Source organism: Natator depressus, chromosome 4, assembly GCF_965152275.1.
Source record: "Natator depressus isolate rNatDep1 chromosome 4, rNatDep2.hap1, whole genome shotgun sequence".
NCBI lineage: Eukaryota > Metazoa > Chordata > Testudines > Cheloniidae > Natator > Natator depressus.
In genome coordinates, this window is record NC_134237.1 from 40,662,163 (window position 1) to 40,679,965 (window position 17,803).

The 17,803-nt window shown below is 39.4% G+C and overlaps 1 protein-coding gene across 1 annotated transcript in view; it reads left to right on the top strand.

The window, feature by feature from the left end:
* The window catches only part of BLTP1 (bridge-like lipid transfer protein family member 1), a 228,614-nt gene that overhangs the window by 19,704 nt on the left and 191,107 nt on the right, over nt 1-17,803 (top strand). Inside the window, exons 2-5 of the mRNA XM_074950819.1 lie at nt 7,668-7,797; nt 12,916-13,032; nt 14,970-15,048; nt 15,768-15,832. Of these exons, the coding sequence (XP_074806920.1) occupies nt 7,701-7,797; nt 12,916-13,032; nt 14,970-15,048; nt 15,768-15,832 (358 nt within the window). The 5' untranslated portion in view covers nt 7,668-7,700. The remainder of the gene's footprint in view (nt 1-7,667; nt 7,798-12,915; nt 13,033-14,969; nt 15,049-15,767; nt 15,833-17,803) is intronic.

The window sequence follows — 17,803 nt, forward strand, 5'->3', positions numbered from 1 at the left end:
TGCAGTTGCTCTCTTTGTTTTGTCCATGACGCACGTTGCAAATGGCTATTTATCCATTGTTCATGGGCAGTAAATTTCTTGAGTCCATTTTCTTAATTCAGAGAGCGTATATTAACAGACACACTTACAATTTTTTAAAGTTCATACCCTGCAGTTCCTTTTGGATTGTGCACTGCTCTGGGATTCCTAGGTAGCAAAAGTAGTCAAGATTATCTCATTCTTACCTTTTTCTCTTGGATGCAGGCCTTGCCACAGTCAGTTACTTAAGTCTGTCATCTCCAGGTTGGCTTATAGCAAAGCGCTTTATGTGGGGCTACCCTTGAAGATTACTCCAAAGCTTAAGCTACCTCTTACCTGGTAGTGCTTTTTGTGAAGAGCATATTAAATCTGTGCTCTATGGACTTAGCTGGCTACCAGTGGTTCCGAGTGCCTTTTATAGGCTGTCAGAGGTGTTTTCTATAACCATACCAAAATCAATCTTTGTGTTTTACCGTGACAGTTGAAATCAGGTGGGGTGGGTTACGGTGGAAGATCCATCTTCTTAGATTAGTCAGAACCTGTACTGTGGAACGTGCTTTGCTCCATCAGTCTGAAAAGTCAGTTTGAATATCAGGGTATGTTGCAGGACCTATCTTTTTACTGAAGCTTTGTTTAAAGATGATGGTTTAAATGGTTTTGAGCTGGTGAAGTTGATTTTAGAACTGAGCTTTAGTGACTGAATTATGGTAGGTGCATATGTAATCAAAAATTAAATACTGATTTTGTGGTGATAGTTGTATCAGTGCAGTCAAAATGTTGTATAGGGCTCTCCTGTCAAATTAACCAGAGGAGAGGGCCAGAGCAGAGGAAAGCAGAGAGTTCACCTTTCGGGGAGTCCTTCACCATAATGAGCAAAGGGGTTTAGTCTCCAGAACCTGTAAAGCTCTCAAAATCCACACAGGTCTTGGACTTTCTGAATACCATAAGGATGGTACTGCCAGTGCAGTCCACTTCCTCACTGTACCTTGAGGTACAATCCTGTTAAGAGCAAACCCTTGAGGCAGTGTGGTTGTGCATGTCTTGCAACTTGAATCACTGACTAAACGACACACTTTGTCTCAGTTTAATGAATGCCTTGCAAATATTTAAATATTCAATTTGATAAAATATTGAAATTAAAAATAAGTTATAGCCCTTCTTGATACAGGGACTGTTAGGGGGTGTATAAAGCCCACACTACATCTGAAGGGGTTAAAGAGCAACTCTGGGCCCAGATGACCTTGGCCAGCCACGCCTGCAGAGCATGCTCCAGCTGGAGGTGATCTTAAAAGGGAGACAGACAGCTCAGAAGGGGGCTGACAAGGCAGGGAGAAGGACCTGCTCTGAGAACTCCGCAGGAAGGGGTCGGGGGAGAAAAGTAAGGACTTGGCAACTAAAGGCCTGGCCCCCTAGCCACTAGGTGATGCTTCCTGTGAGCATTGGCCATTATAAATGCACAGTGTAAAAACATGCAAGAAGGCAGTTTTTGTGGGAAGTGAAAGTATAGGGGAGTGTGCTTTTTGCTTTGCATGCACTTTCTTCTTGGCTTAACATTTGGTAGTTATTTAACTTTTTCAATATAAAGGGATTTAGTAAAATCACAGTTAACCTAAATTATTAAGAATTTTTTTGTAAAGACTGAATTCTTCATTATCATACTTTTTCACTAATTATACATTACGTTCTTTACTCAGCTTAGTCCCTTTTCATTTGCTAATTCTCGTGAATTTAGCACATTGCTGCAATATATGGGGTTGCAAGGGTTGACAGGTGTTTAAACTTGAACAGCTTTTATTAATTTGAATAAAAAAGCTAAGCTTTCCTACATCATTGGATTACTGCAAGGACCTTCCTTTCAAATCATGTTTACATAAAATAAGTATTATAACTGACCAAACATACCCTTTATTTTTAAATAAAACTGAAAAGTGTGAGTCATTGTAAAATCAACTTCTCTAAAGGAGTGTTAAATTATATTTAACATTGGTCATACAGTTTAGGTCTTGGTAAGTAATGCCAGAAAACTACAAAATTTAAGTAATTAAAAAGTATTTAACTAGTTGTTCTTAAACGTAGATAGTAATGAAATAACTTTACAGTTATTGGGCTGACTTTTCCCTTGATGGATGATTCTTAGTAAATAATTGAAATGTGTTAGAGCAGGGGTGGCCAACCTGTGGCCCTGGAGCCACATGCGGCTCTTCAGACGTTAATATACGGCTCCTTGTATAGGCACCGACTCCAGGGCTGGAGCTAGAGGCGCCAACTTTCCAGTGTGCCGGGGGGGTGCTCACTGCTCAACCCCTTGCTCTGCCACAGGCCCTGTCCCCACTCCACCCCTTCCCACCCCCTCCCCTGAGCTTGCCATGCCCTCACTCCCCCCCCACCCCCCCCCCCCCGAACCTCCTGCACACCATGAAACAGCCGATTGGGAGTTGCGGAGAGGGAGAGGGAGGCACTGATCCACTGACCTGCCGGTGGGCGGGAGGCGCTGGGGGTGGGGGAGCTGCTGAGGCGCTGCTGATGTGTTACGGTGGCTCTTTGGCAATGTACATTGGTAAAGTTTGGCTCCTTCTCAGGCTCAGGTTGGCCATCCTTGTGTTAGAGGTTGAACTTGCATCCACTACTTCAGTAGAAACAGGAAAAAGCCTTGCACTTGTGTTTTTTGAACTGTTAGCTTAACTAAAACATGGTTCTAGTAGATGAAATGAAAACACAGCAGATGTTGTATAAGGCACTCACATTACATTATCTGATATTTAGTGTTGACTGTTGCCTCAGGCTGTATCGTGAAGGGTAGTAATGATGCTACTTCTGAAGAGTTTTAGGCTTCTAAACTGTTGGCCTGCATTATATTTAAGGGTAATGAGTGGAAGATAGGGCTGGCTGAACATATGGAGGAGATCCTGTTGAATCTCAAAATGCTCTTTAGCTATATTAATCACTAAATAGCCTTCCTTCTCAAAATTTTTCTCCTACCTCATGCATCCCCAATACTCATCCTCTTTGGAGTTCTGCTAAAATGTAGATATATTCGTTTCTAGGTAGATTGCCTTATAATAATAATTAATATATTTTTACATCTTCCAACTGAGAATCTTAATCTGCTGAATAAGAGTTAATTAAGACTCAGCAACCCTCTGAGGTATGATATGGGTATATGCTTATTCTCAATAGACAGATGGAGAATTTGAGATACAGAGAGGTAAAGTGAATAGCCTAAGATCTAACATGATGTCAGTGACAAACCCATGAACAGAACATAGATATTCTGACTTGCAGTCCTCTGAATGAGCCAGTAGACTGCTAATCCAGGCGCAACAATGTTCTCATGTTGGTAATACTGTTTTAAAGGGCCAGAGATTCATTCAGTCCTGACAGATTATATTTTATTTTTGTTTTGTATTCATCTTGGTTGATTGTTGAGCCATGTACTCTAGTAACATTAAATATGTCCACTGCTTGAGAAGCTTGCTCTGGTGAGTGATTTTTCTTCTTCCTCTAGATTAATTCTTTCTTGTCCTTTCTGTCAGTCAACATGTCTTTTCATACTAGTGAAACTGAAAATAATCAGAATGACTAATATTCCGCTTGATTCTTATAGACATGGAGTGCGTATGTTACCTAGGAAGAAGATTGATTGGGAGGTAACGAATGGTCTAGGTTTTGTGACAGACTTTGATGTCTCTGACAAAGGTGAAAGATCTCATTTCTACACTGATTTTCTTGAAACATCACCTAATTACATGGTCACGGTGCACTGTGTAGCTATAAAACTAATTTGAAACTCTGAAATATTGATTCTGACTTTGAGATGTAATTCAAGCTCTCTCAGCTTCAGAGTTCTTATTTCAAAAATTGGAATGTGCTACGTAATATCCAGAAGTGTTAGGCTTTTATTTGTGTCAGTTACCTCACATTTAAATAACCTATTTTCCTGATTGTAAATAACTTCTCCAGATACACTAGTTGTAATGGGTCCATGTTTCCAGCATGTGACTGGGTCCATGTTTCCAGCATGTGACTGGTGGGAACGCTAATAGCTTTGCAGTTTTTGGATAGGTGCATTCTGTTTTCCTGGAAAGCCATCAGTTTGCATTGGTCTCTGTAGGGAGAAAGGGAAAAGACAGTGTGGCAGATGTGAAACACGGAATATTCAAAGATTGTTGTATCAGCTTTATAAGTGTTATATGTATCTTTATGGCTTGCTAGTGATCATATTTCTGGCTCAGTGGGTGAGTTAAAGGGATGTCCTGCAGGAAGTAAAATCAATGATGGATAATTAATGCAAATACCTAATGCTGTAACAATGTAAATATCAAGTCTTTTTTGAAGTTACGCCTTCAAGGGAAATAGTATATACTGGTTTGACCTGGTTCAAGAAGCCTAAGAATACAAAATACTTGAAACTGCATAAAGTGACAGACCTGATCTGAAGAAGAGGGTCACTTGCACTTGATCCAAGAACTGACTGAGTCTGTGCCCAGGGACAGGCCCTGTAGGAGGGTCTGAAGTACTTGAGTCCTGTCAAGGTTTTCTCTATGTGGAGGTTGGGTGACTAGAAAGCTAGACATGCATATAAGCTGTTCGTTTGTATGATATGTTTTCTCTGTAATGCTTTTGTTCTGAATAAATAGTACTTTGCTTCATAAAATCAGACGTCATGAGTTAATCACAGTAAATTGCAGGAGCCTGTAGCCTAAGACCCAGGTCTAGCTCCCTGAGAAAAGGGACTGCTAGAGGATTGAGACCTAAGAGGGGTGATCCTTGAGGAGGCCACAAAGGGGATAAAAGTGCTACTAACTCAGGAACTGTGACACACAGTCCCTGTCCCCTGGAGTTTATGGTGTATGCTGGATAGAAAGCTGAGGCAATATTCTAGATGATAATTACTGGTGGAGACAGTGCAGCTAAGTACTATCCTGATGGGGTGTAGCATTATTTCTATAGCTCAGTGGGTTTTTTTTGAGGCAGTAAACACCACGATGCCTTACATTTTGGCATTTTTGTTTTATCCTTTTTCAGTTTGGGAAGTGTTTCTTTCAAGTATTGGTAGTGGTGATTCAAATGTTAATTGCCAACAGACAAAACCCAGGGGAGAAGTCATCGCTTTTAACCCATTAATGGAGCTCTTTCTGATGTTTTCTGGTCTGCATATTCAGGAGCTTTCCAACGCAGGATGCTGTGAAGATTGTCCTACCTCTCAAGGCAGCAGGACTTTCAGTACTGAAAACATTAAGTTGTCCTAGAGAAGAAATGCTTATGCCAGGCAGCACTGAAAGACACTACTCAGGGAAAATAAAGCATGAGCAGATACTAAGGAGATAACACATAAAGCAATCTCCCACTGGGATGTCTTTCCTCCCTTCTTCCCCCGATATATCTCTCTATGCGCAAATGTAGTTAGTCTAAGGGACTGGAATAGATGATCTAAGTATTAGACCATGTTGCCATGGCATCTCCTCTCAGCTCCCGCCCATGCTCCCATGTGTATCCATCCATCTAAGGAACTAGCTCTTTTGTCCATCCACTAGCAATCATTGCCTTGTTCCTTTTCACCTTCCATGAGAAAGGGGTCAAGACAAAGCATTTCTCTCCCCCAGCACATGGAATGTGGGGCAGCCTCTGTGGCAACCATCCAACCAACTTCCTAGATGATAAGCTTGCTAGGAGCACATATCTGAGGAAACTTTGTCTTTTCCTTCTCTGCACCTGTGTATTAAGGGTGCCGCCATGACCAGGCCTCTATGTAGGGAGAGGTCTAGTGTTGGAAGAGCTGTAAACTTCCTATCACATTAGTGCGTGGTGGTAACTCTTGATGCACACAAAGCGTGATGGCTATGAAGCGCTTGGTGCCTCTCAAGGGATGCTTTCTAGGACAGCTTTCCAGGTTGTTTTGTGCATGAGGCTTTGGGTTGATGAGACTTGGGAAGGGAAAAATCTCTGGAACAAGATCTTTCAGCCTTCAGGTAGCTGAGCATGTCCGCTTGTGTGCATACAGATCCTGATTACAGGTGCCTGAATCTTCACATACTTGCTCTTTTGGAGCTTGATGTAGACTAGCAAAATTGGGCAATTTTGCATACATGTAACTGTGCACTCACCTGGCAACTGAAAACCAAGCTGGGGTCTTCAGGGTTGGGGTCCCAGTCTAGGACTCTAATTTCTGGGTTGGAATGAGGGACTGAGAAGGGAAAGGCATGAAGCCATCTTCTATCATATTACATTTTTAGAAAGGGAGGGAAAAAAAGAGAGGGAAGAAGTCTTGTCTTCATGGCTGCCAGGCATAACTTCCCTGAAAAAATTATGGATTACAGGCTTGACTTTTTTTAAAACATTTGGTGTTCAGTTGTACACCTGCTATGGAAAAGTAATCACTGAATGGGTGTGCAGATGGTCATACACTTTGGTGCACCTGCCTTTTTGAAAGTTGAACTGTGCATTTCTGTTTGGCATTATGAATTTAAGAAATTCAAAGAAAAGTCATGTAATATGTTTCTGAGCTATTATATGCCTTAGTGCTTAGTTGGTGTCTTGAGGCACAGTGCTGAAAGCGAATAGATTTTTTTTTTTTTTAAATTCACCTGGAGAGTATACTAATCCCTGTGAAACATACTGTCTGTTACTTAAATCTGCTCTGAAAGCAACACTTTGTAGAAGTGAGTTTCCTGTGTGTAAATGTGAAAGGTACAGTCTCTCTTATCCACATTTTCTTGTAATGCTTTCCTTGTTGCGGGTTAACTAATGTAGTATATATTAGTTGCCTTTACATTGTGGAAGGATAACGTTTTGTGGTGTAACTTGTACACTTATACGCTTGCTAGCTACTAGATGGATCCTCAGTCTTGCTACCCTGTGTGGGAGAACACAATTCATGACTTGGTTCATTTCCATTTTGGCAGAGGTGGAGTGTGCTCAAAGTATACTCATTGTAGCAGGAAAAAGCACTTTGTATTACTCAGTATTGGCTCCTCAGCAGACACCAGAGTGGCTGAAAAGGTAGCTAGGAATCACGATGAAGTTAAAGGGAAAATATTTTGGTGCTCTGATGCTAAAGTTTTTGAAATAGTCTTGGCCAGTTATCTTCCCAATCCTCAGAAAGTAGGTATATGGGGAACTCTACAATCTTGTACGAGGTTGGTCTGCCTTGTATAGGGTAGAGCAGTGGTTCTCAAACTGTGAGCTGGGACCCCAAAGTGGTCACAACCCCATTTTAATGGGGTTGCCAGGGCTGATGTTAGACTTGATGGGGCCAGGGGCCAAAGCCCAAGACCAAGCCCCACTGTCCAGGGCCGAAGCCCAAGCCCCATTGCCTGCGGCCAAAGCTGAAGCCCGAGTCCCACCGTCTGGGGTGAAGCCTGAGGACTTCATCCCTTAGTGGCGGGGCTCAGGTCACAGGCCCCGCATCTGGTGCTGAAGCCAAGGCTTCCGTCCCCCTTCCTGGAATCGTGTAGTAACTTTTGTCATCAGAAGGGGGTCACGGTGCAATGACGTTTGAGAACCCCTGGGTTAGAGTATGAATGTGAACTCTTATCTTCTGGCTTATGTGAGAGCTAAACCCTTATGAGTTCTTTAACATAGTTTTGTGTGGGAACTTTTTGATAGTTTTGCTGTGCTATATTATTCAGTTTGGAATCTTTCTCTTTCAGCCCTTTAGACACTGATACAACAGCAATCTAGCAATGGAACAAAAAAAAAATGACAGTATTGTCCCAAGTATCACACAGTTGGAACACTTTTTGACAGAACACGACTCCAATGTTGTTTGGCTATTAGTTGGTAAGTTGAATATATTCTGGTTTTGTTAAATGTTTTTTGTGAATCCATTAAACATACTTTTCTAGATAGTACTAGATACTTTTCCTGTAGCTCAGGAAAGCTTATGCTCAAATAAATTGGTTAGTCTCTAAGGTACCACAAGTACTCCTTTTCTTTTTGTGAATACAGACTAACACGGCTGCTACTCTGAAACCTGTTATATAGCATCTGTTACCCAGAAAGATCCCAAAATATTTGCAGATAGAAGCCCCTTTATTCACCATGCAGCTGTTTAGTAGCACCCAGCAACACTACTACACAATTTAAGAAGGAAACAAAGAATTGTTTTCAATATAAAACCTCAGGGAATTGGGCCTGGTTACTAAGGTTAACTCTACTCCTATTTCCCACCCCCCTCCAAAAAGAAAAGTCTCTGTGGGAACTTTACTGATAACAAGAAGTTGGGAGCACAATTTTATATCTTATATCTGGAAGAAGGCCTCTCCAGTAGCAAAATACCTTCTACTACCAGAGAGTCTAAAACAGCTATTTGCTATGGTGTGTGTGTGTGTGTGTGTGTGTGTGTGTGTATATATACACAGTATACACACACACCAGAGAATGCAGTACAATAACAATATATTTCATTTGACCTGTTATGTGAAGGAATGACTAAGTTTTCTAAAAGATGTGAAAGTAGTGGTGTGTGTTGCAATAAGTATATAGTACAGGATGCACGTATGTGTCTGTCACATAATATAGTGCATATATACTAGGTAATTGGCACAAGTGTAGGGGAGTCACATTGTTCTGGAATGGGGAAGCCATAGCTGTATAATGCAGGTTACTCAAGTGAGCGACAATAAAGCCTCTACATCACACCAAACCATAATGGGAGCGTTACTGCGTGTTACACAATACAATGGTGATGCAAGAGCATAAGAACCAACCTCAGGACAGACTGTTAAAAGCCAGGGCACAAACCATGAATTGGTTGTGAGTTCTAAACTTAAATTTCACCAACCAAGTGCAAACTCCATAGGCACTTGAACAGCCTTAACACAGAGTCACAGATGGTCCCCTGCAGTACTCCAGTCTGTCTTGCCATCCAGGTGAGCATATCTCTATGGTAGATGGCCCATTACACCAAGAATCACAGCAAATTATTCAGGTTACTTCTGATCCTGAAGGACCAGTTCCTGACACCAGGTCACCTGCGCTTTAGGTCTCTCACCAAAGACCAGGCCAGTCCCATAATAAACTAGATGAAGATTTATTAAATTGGAAAAGGAAATTAGAGAGTTATTCACATAGGTTTGGTATGTTGGAAGTAAATCCAACTCCTAGTGGAGATGGTTGAGTGATTCTGTGTGATTTAACTCTTATCTGGTAACAACAAACTGGTCTCTGAGACTCTATTTCCAGGTGTTATGAGGTGAAATGTACAAATGTTAATGACACTCTTGTGGGAATAAATATATTACAGCTGGTATGTGGGTATGTTTTTGTATTTTTTGCTGGAACGTTATTAAGCACTAAATTTTCTGAGGAAATTATTATTAGTGTTAGAAGGTAAATACAAAGCAAGCAGTTCTTTGCAATAACTCTAAACAAAAATGTTTGCTTTTTTTGTTTACCTTTGTATTTAATTTTAAAATGTATATTTTGCCCATTATTGTGAGATCTGGGTACATAAAATAAAACATAAAAGTATTGCATGCAATGGACACAGCTTAAACCCACTCATGCCCCGAACTGTCTTGGTCAGTAGATGAAGATACAAATGCACACTAAGGAAGAGCTACAGTTCGTTTGTTTGTTTTGTTTGTTTTTTTGTTTTTTTTTAAAAAGTGTCTTCAACCAAATCTTAAAATTGCCAAATTTTGGTTCTGGAGGATTGTAATAAGGAATGAATTACAGAGCTGAACGTTCTCTGCTAAACTTTCCTCCCCATTTCCAGAAGGCCCCTTGGAACAGACAGCAAAACTTTCCTGTTGATTGCAGCTAATAAGGTAGAAATTGCAAAGATGCAGTGATTGCCATTAAGAAAGCTGCATAGTCACTAATGTACTGCAAAACTTGCACTACATATTAATATTTTACATTTAAATCTTCACTTAAAGGTCTCAAACTGGTTTACAGTATTTGTTTTGTAGTATGCAATTTTTAAAATTTTTTAACATAATAAGTTGCTTGGAACTACACTTTAACAATTTCAGCATTTGAGGACAGTTGCAATTCACAGTTCGCTGGTTATGTGTCTCATTTATGTAAATTAGCAATTTGCATAAAAATCCTTTGTAATCGGGGTTAATTGCAATTGGCCTCCATTTATTCATGAACTGTGGAATTCAACTTTATAATGTTTCTGTGAACTTGGCATAGGTACTGGAAGTAGGGGTACGGGGGGTGCTACTGCACCCCCTGTCTTGAAGTGGTTTCCATCTTATACAGGGTTTACAGTTTGGTGCAATGTCTCTCAGCACCCCCACTATATAAAATTTTTTCCAACACCCCTGGAACTTGGTGCAAATGATGCTTCAGTTATCTTCATTTCATTATCTTTCATTTTTATATTCTTTAATGTTAAGGGGCCTGTCTTTCTGATGGTAAGAACTGAACTTGGCAGGTAAAGGGGAAAACACTTATAGATTAAAGTAATTTCAACAACTGATTTAAAAAAGCTTCCAAAATTTGCCTATTTAAAACACTAAGGACTAGATCCAGAAAGCCCAACAGTCACATCCTCAAAACCCCTGTTCAGCTGCTGCCTAACTGTGTAGATGCCTAAAATCGCACGGTGCCTACATCTCCACCTAAAAATCTGCCAATGAGCGTGCACATTGCCACCTCAGTCCTGATACTCCGTGCCTATCTCATGCCTCCCTCTCCCTCCCCCTGTACCTCCAGTTGGATCTTCAGACAAAGCATTACCCCACCCATCTCACCTGCAGAACCCAGTCTGGTTACCTCTGAGAATGCCTACCAGATTGGAGGAGAAGGGGTGTAGCCTAATCCTAACCCTTCAAAGGGAGATAGGCGCCTCTCTGGTCCCGATGTAGGCACCTATCTCTGCTTGCGATTTACAGCTGTGAATATCTTCCTGGACTAAAGTGTTTGAGCTCTTTCTAGAAAAAAATGGAGGAGCAGTAGGTACTGGTGCTCCCCTTTATAATCTTTAGGCCAGTGATGAGAGCACTTTACTATATTGTAGGAGACAGGGTTCAAATGCCTTTTCTGCCTGATTTGGAGCAGGGATTTCAACCCATGTCTTCTCCCCTCTCAGGAAAGGGCCCTAACCACTGGGCTATATATAAATAAATGACACTAATTGGAACAGGAACTGAACTTAGGTTCTCCCGCATCTCAGGTGAGTGCCCTAAACATTGGGCTATAGAGTCACTTTCCCTCTTTCTGTGGCCCAATGAATATTTAATTATTTATACAAAATGGAATGGCTTCTACAGGAGAGATTCAGAAAGACTCATTCCAGAATCTAGCAGTTAGGACACTATCCTGAGAGGGAGAAGACCTGGGTTTAAATCCTACTCCAAATAAGAAAGGGAGGGGGATTTGAATCTAGGTCTCCTATGTACTTGGTGAGGGTGCTAATCACTGGGCCTAAGTGTCTAAGGAGGTGGCGAGAAAGGGCTTAGGAGCCTAACTCCAGGAGAGGGTTCATGGCTTGAATCCCATGGGGAGATCGGTGCCTCTCTCCTTTGGCATTCCTATTGGCTAGATTAGGGAGCTCCCTGCTCAGTTTGCTGGCATTTATGGATCCGATTCTTAGAGGCCTAACTCTCCCCATGCCTTGTGTAGGCACTTAATTCGGGGCTGTGGATTCCACAGGGGGCTTAAATTTAGGCGCTGCAGCACTGATCCTTAATTTCATTTGTGGACCTATTTTTTTTTTATTGCTCACTTTTAAATATGCTGTATAGATTTGTAACCATCATTTTTATGTGGGGAGGTACACTGAGATTACTCAAAATATAAAGATTATTTGGAATTGTCATCAGATGTGAAATCCTGTTCTCTGGCTGCTGCTTAATGATTCTCTCTATATTATTGATACATGGAACCCAAAGACCACAGCCTATCTTCTTCTTCTCTTCCCCTCTTCCTGTATAAGCTATTTAAACAGGTAGTGAAGAAGGGCAACAATGGGTACGTTGTTTAAATTAATGGTAAGAGCAGGAAGTTAGGGGTCCTGGATTCTGTACTAGTACTAGTTTCTGCTACTAAAACTCTGACATTGAGTAAGTCACTTAGGGCTCATCTACACTGCCCCACAGTTTGGACTACAGGGACGTGAATAGCAGTACACACCAAAGTGCTGTGCCGTAACTCCCCCATTTGGACACTGCAGTTCAAACTAAAAATTTCTTAGTTTTCTGTGAACTAGAAATCTTTTAGTTTCTCTCATCCAGTTTTCTTTCTGGAAACTTTGTGAACTATTTTGACTAGAAATAGGTTACTTGATTTTAATCAACTAATGTAAAAACTACTTCTGGGACTAGAAGACCTAAATTTATTTTGATTGGCATATTTCTAATTGGATTGAAATTCCCATGATTTTTTCCATCAAATTCCAATTTCAAACTAATAAAACTGAGAGGTATCGGCCAGTCCACTGATTCTTGTATTAGCACAAAGTACTACTGTGTGACAAATTGCTGGACTAAGATGTAAAGGCTGGAAATCATACGAGATGATGTGCTGAATCAGGGGTGATTGTAGCTTGGCTAGGACTTGTTTTCTCATTTCAGTTTCCATTTAGTTGTGGATATGGCCACACACAGTTAGAGGAGACCATCAAATCTATGATGTTTTGTTTGGGTTGTGGGAAATGGTAGCTAATTAGTGGGTGATACTTTTCTACTGTTGGCCAAATATTGTATGATAGTGGGAGTGAAGAGAGAAGGGCAATGGAGAATCTATATCTTCCCTCCCGCAGTGTTAAAAGCGCATGTGAATCACAAACATGTTTTTGTATGGGTTTTTTTAATTGGGAGGGGAAAATAGAGAGGAGAGGGGCATTGTTGCTGGGCTTTGTATTTTGGCACACAATACTTTTATCGGGTCACACAAGTGTAACTTTAATATGAACTAAAACGAATATGTTAATCTTTTCAACAGCTACAATCTTGTCTTGTGGATGGATTATCTACCTCACTTATTATAATTCCCGAAATGTTGGACTTATTTTAACATTGGTTCTGAACAGATTATATAAACATGGCTACATCCATATTGGTAAGTTGTGGTTACTGTAATATGGCTACATGTGAATCTAATCATTATTTTTGATGATATTTTGTAGTTCATCCTAACATGACTTATTAAAAACTACAGGGTGCATCTTAAGTGTTTCTGTTTACTAAAGTAGTTTTCAAAATAACCAGAATAGTTGATTTCAACAAACACGTTTTTTCAACAAAAAAGTATTTGATGTATAACTCAGGATGTTTCTTAATGTAGATGATAAAACTAATCCCAGTAAATTCCTGTTTTGAAATTCCTCATGATTTATGGTCAGTTCAGGTTGATTACAAAAATTATAAAACCCAAAGGTGCCATATTTTCATTTGTTAAAGAAATCACGTTAACTTTCACTGTTATCTTCCCCTCTCTTTCCAAAGCTACACATCATAATGCCCATTCTTCCAACTGAAGAAAACTGGCTTGGGCTCAGTCTGGAGCCCATCAGTGCTCCTTGTGAATCAACCAGATAAATTGTTGCTGACTGATATGAGGATTTTTTTTTTCCTTCTCCCACCCTTGGGGCTGAGTGCACTATCTCTGCAGTGCAGCTAGCTACTGCAAATCCAGAGCAAAGGAGTGGACTTGAATCTCAAGCTCTTATTTTGTGTGTGGTGGTGCATTGTATTAATAAACTGGCGGACTAGCTAATCCTATTAATTCTTATTGGGACAGTAATATTTAGAATTTATACTGGTAAGGAACTTTGTCAAAACCCATTAACTCTCCTTTATTTTTTAAATTTAAAAACATTTTTATGGAATAAACCAGGTCAGTACAAATCACTTGGGTGCTCGCCCACATTACAAAAATATATACGATGCTGAGTCATGTAAGGTTTTATCCCACAATCTGACTCTGATTGTCCTTTCAATTTTCTATCTCCACTTCAATCTCCCAGGCCTCCCTCTCTGTGCTACTCCGAATAACTTGTCTTTTTAATCTTGGACTTGTTCTATAGCTACTGATCGTATATACAATGAAAATAGAAGCTAGAAAAATTGTATTAATGTACTGATGATTTAAGGAATCTGAGATCCAAAAATTCCAAATCATGTTCAAATCCAACACTTATTATGACCTGTAGTGACTTCAGCACTTGTTAAATGAAGTATTTGATATATATGTTGTATTTTTAAAAACAAACAAACAAACTCTGCAATGAAATTTGTATTAAGGGAAAGCAACTGGCGATAGCTATCCAAAATATGTGGTGTTCTTTTTAACTTTCGCAATCATCATGGATATTGGATCCCACTAGTCCCATTTCTGGACTAGCTGTGATTGGTTTGTTGATGTCATTTTAACACAAATAAGGTTTTTTATGCCTACTTTGCTTAACTTCTTGTTTCTAAGCAAGGTTAAAAAGGATTGGGGAGAATATATGGCCCATCACCACCCTGCTTTGTTGCAAAGGAAATTGAGCCATGCTGATGTCTGCTTTCTTGTTAACTCCTCTGTCCCCCCAAATGTTGAAATCTTCAGATGAGACTGCTAGACTTGAAGGCCTAGGCCTGAAGGCTGCTAGGTTTACTACCACCAGAAACTTGTGTGTATTTTATGGTGAATCTTAACTTTGTCTTGTCTTCCAATTATTTAACTTAACTGTACAATCTGTAGTAACTAGTGATATTGATACATATCTTACATGTTCAAAATAGTCATTCCATCACTTTCCTCAAACTTAATGATATAGGCCTACATTTTTAAAAGTGACTAGTGATTTTTAGTTGCCCAACTTGAGACATCCTAAAGATGCTTGATATTTCAGAAAGTTCTGAGTCCTCTACTCTCTCTGAAAGTCGTCTATAAGGGCAAAAACCAAGGCACCCAGAATCACAAGTAAACCTTTTTCAAGAATCAGTTGTTCCCTTTCGGGAAAAGAAATTAAACAGACAAAAGCCTTACATGAAGTCTTTCTTTTAAAATAGGTTCCTTTTCATTCTCTGTCCTGTCCGGAAAAGTCATGGTTCGTGAAATCTATTACATTACAGAAGACATGTCTATCAGGTACTTGTTTGTAAAAGAATTACTGTTCTGGTTCTTTAAAATATATTTTTATTCCCTGTTGGTAAGACTACATTAAGAAATAGCAGATCTTTAACATGAAACTGATTCTCGTTGGTAGGTATGGGGCCAAATTGGTTCCCTCTTATAACCCCATTGACCCCTTCTCCACTGTTGTTGCATTGTAAGTTGAAAAGTTCCAGTATCTCATATAAATCTAATAAAAATTACTGACTGTATTAAGAGAGTGCTTTTCAGAATATAACAGAAAATTCTATTCCCTAATGTCTCTTACTTCATTGCACTCTTAAGTTTTTTATAAAACAGTAAAAAGTAAAACTTTTAAAGTCCAAGTTCTATTAAAATATTTGAAAGATCTATTTTATCCAAGCAACTTACACTTAATTTTTTTCATAAATTTTAATAATTACATGAAATGTAGAGCAGGGGATGTTTTGGTAATTCTTTCAGCAGAGGTCCAAAGCATTAAGAAGGAAACAAATAAGGGATTCTGAAAGTGAGGGTTTTTTTGTTACACTTGTGCATCTGCATAACATAAAGATTGGGCATTAGTTATTTGAATCTATTATTGTAATGCTGTTCATACAGTTTTAAGAAGGGAATCTTTCTACAATGCTTAAGGCAGTTTTTCAAGCTGCTGTACATAAAAGATCTATAATCTGTGTTCTTAAATTCCTATTTATGTAATTTATCCAATTTAGAATCCAAGATGGATTTATTATATTTCGCTGGTGGAAAATGTACAATCCAAAGCAGAAACAACATGGTAAGTTTCATCATAATGTTTCAAAGTTTGAATTGAGCTTTAGAAATATGATCTCTTGGCATTGTTTGTTAGTCACTGGCTTTCTTTTGGAAGTATTTAAATTTACCATAGAGAGGGGTTGTCTTTAGGTCAAGGTGAGACAAACAGGTGGTGATAAGGAAGCTAACACTGCTGTTGCCTTTGTAGTACCAGTTCTGTGGATAAACAGGGAACTTCCATTGTAGGGGTGTTCATCTGGCTCTTCCAAGTAATAACTGGCTGTAAAAAACAGAAGGGGGAGAAAGTTGTTGAACTTTCTTTGGAGATGTTAGCAAGTCTTGTAAGTTTATAATGAATAGTATTAAAATCAAGTTCTCCTTACTGTAAAGGCTGATGACTTCTCATAATTATTCAATTAAGTGGAGACAATAGTACATAATTTTAAAAGGTGAAATACTTGTAACCTGTTCAGTTTACAAATTTACTTATTGGCTGCAGGGTTTCCACATAGGAGTTCAGATTGCCCTGCTTTTGATATTCCCATATCTAGCATTTTAATCATGTTTCCTCACTGGCTCAGGTCATGTTCAACAAATGCAACTGGAGAGTACTACAAAACTTAGAATGTTTCTTGGAACTTCTTTGGCTGAATTGTGCACCACTGTTTTTGAACACTTGTACAGCAAATAGCAAACGTTACGAACAGTGGCTCTTTTTCTGGCATTTTTGAAAGAAGATTGTTGATGTAATATCAAAATAACCTGAAGGAAATAGTATTCATTAAGTAATTTGATTTCCTCTTTAGAAAGAAAACTATGCTGCTGCCTTTTTTTCTTTTTTTTTTTAAATTCACGGTTGCTTTAGCAGAGCTGCTCTTTTTTTTTTTCTTCTTAAAAAACAAACTCCTTCACCAGTTTGGCATATTCCACCTTTAAAATATGCTGACTACCTGACTAAATTGCAGAAGGCCAATAGCGCATTACATTTTAAAATCTTTTTATTTTTGTTCTCGTGTAATTTGTTCTGGTGGCAGCTTATCACCCAGAGCGGTCTGGATACCTGATGGAGCCAGGCATGATTGCTGCATCGGTTTGTTCACATCTGCAATAAAGTGAAAAAGAAATAGAGCTTAAGTGCTCCTGAAGGAAAATGTCTATGTACTACAACGCTTCTAAAAATGAAAAGTGAACGACCAGGAGTTTATATATCTTTATTTAGAAAAGAACAGAAATTCTAAATCTCTGTGTTCCTTCTGGAAAAAAATTCCCTGCATTTGTAAGGATTTAAATGTAATCAGGGAAGGCCAATCTCTTAATGGAGCTCCATTGGAGCTCTTAAGTTCCCTAGGGCTTTCCTTCCATCATAATGTAGATATCTGTGAAGCTCATAAACTCCTTAGACTTCCCGTTATGTTGAGGAGGTTTTATGGCTCTTCTGCCTTCTCAATAAACTTCAAGTCAACAGTATTCTATTCCCCTGTGACCCCAGGTTTTATACATTCATTCCTGCTCCCAGATCCACATTAGCCTCCTTGCTGACTCCTAAAATCAACAGGTTTCAGAGTAGCAGCTGTGTTAGTCTGTATTCGCAAAAAGAAAAGGAGTACTTGTGGCACCTTAGAGTAACAAATTTATTTGAGCATAAGCTTTCGTGAGCTACAGCTCACTTCATCGGATGCATTCAGTGGAAAACACAGTGTGGAGATTTATATACATAGAGAACATGAAACAATGGGTGTTACCATACACACTGTGATGAGGTAAGGTGAGCTATTCGTTACAGTGTGTATGGTAACACCCATTGTTTCATGTTCTCTATGTATATAAATCTCCCCATTGTATTTTCCACTGAATGCATCCGATGAAGTGAGCTGTAGCTCACGAAAGCTTATGCTCAAATAAATTTGTTACTCTAAGGTGCCACAAGTACTCCTTTACTTTTTGCTAAAATCAACAGAGGCTGCTATGTACCTTTCATAGAGCTTGAGGTTGG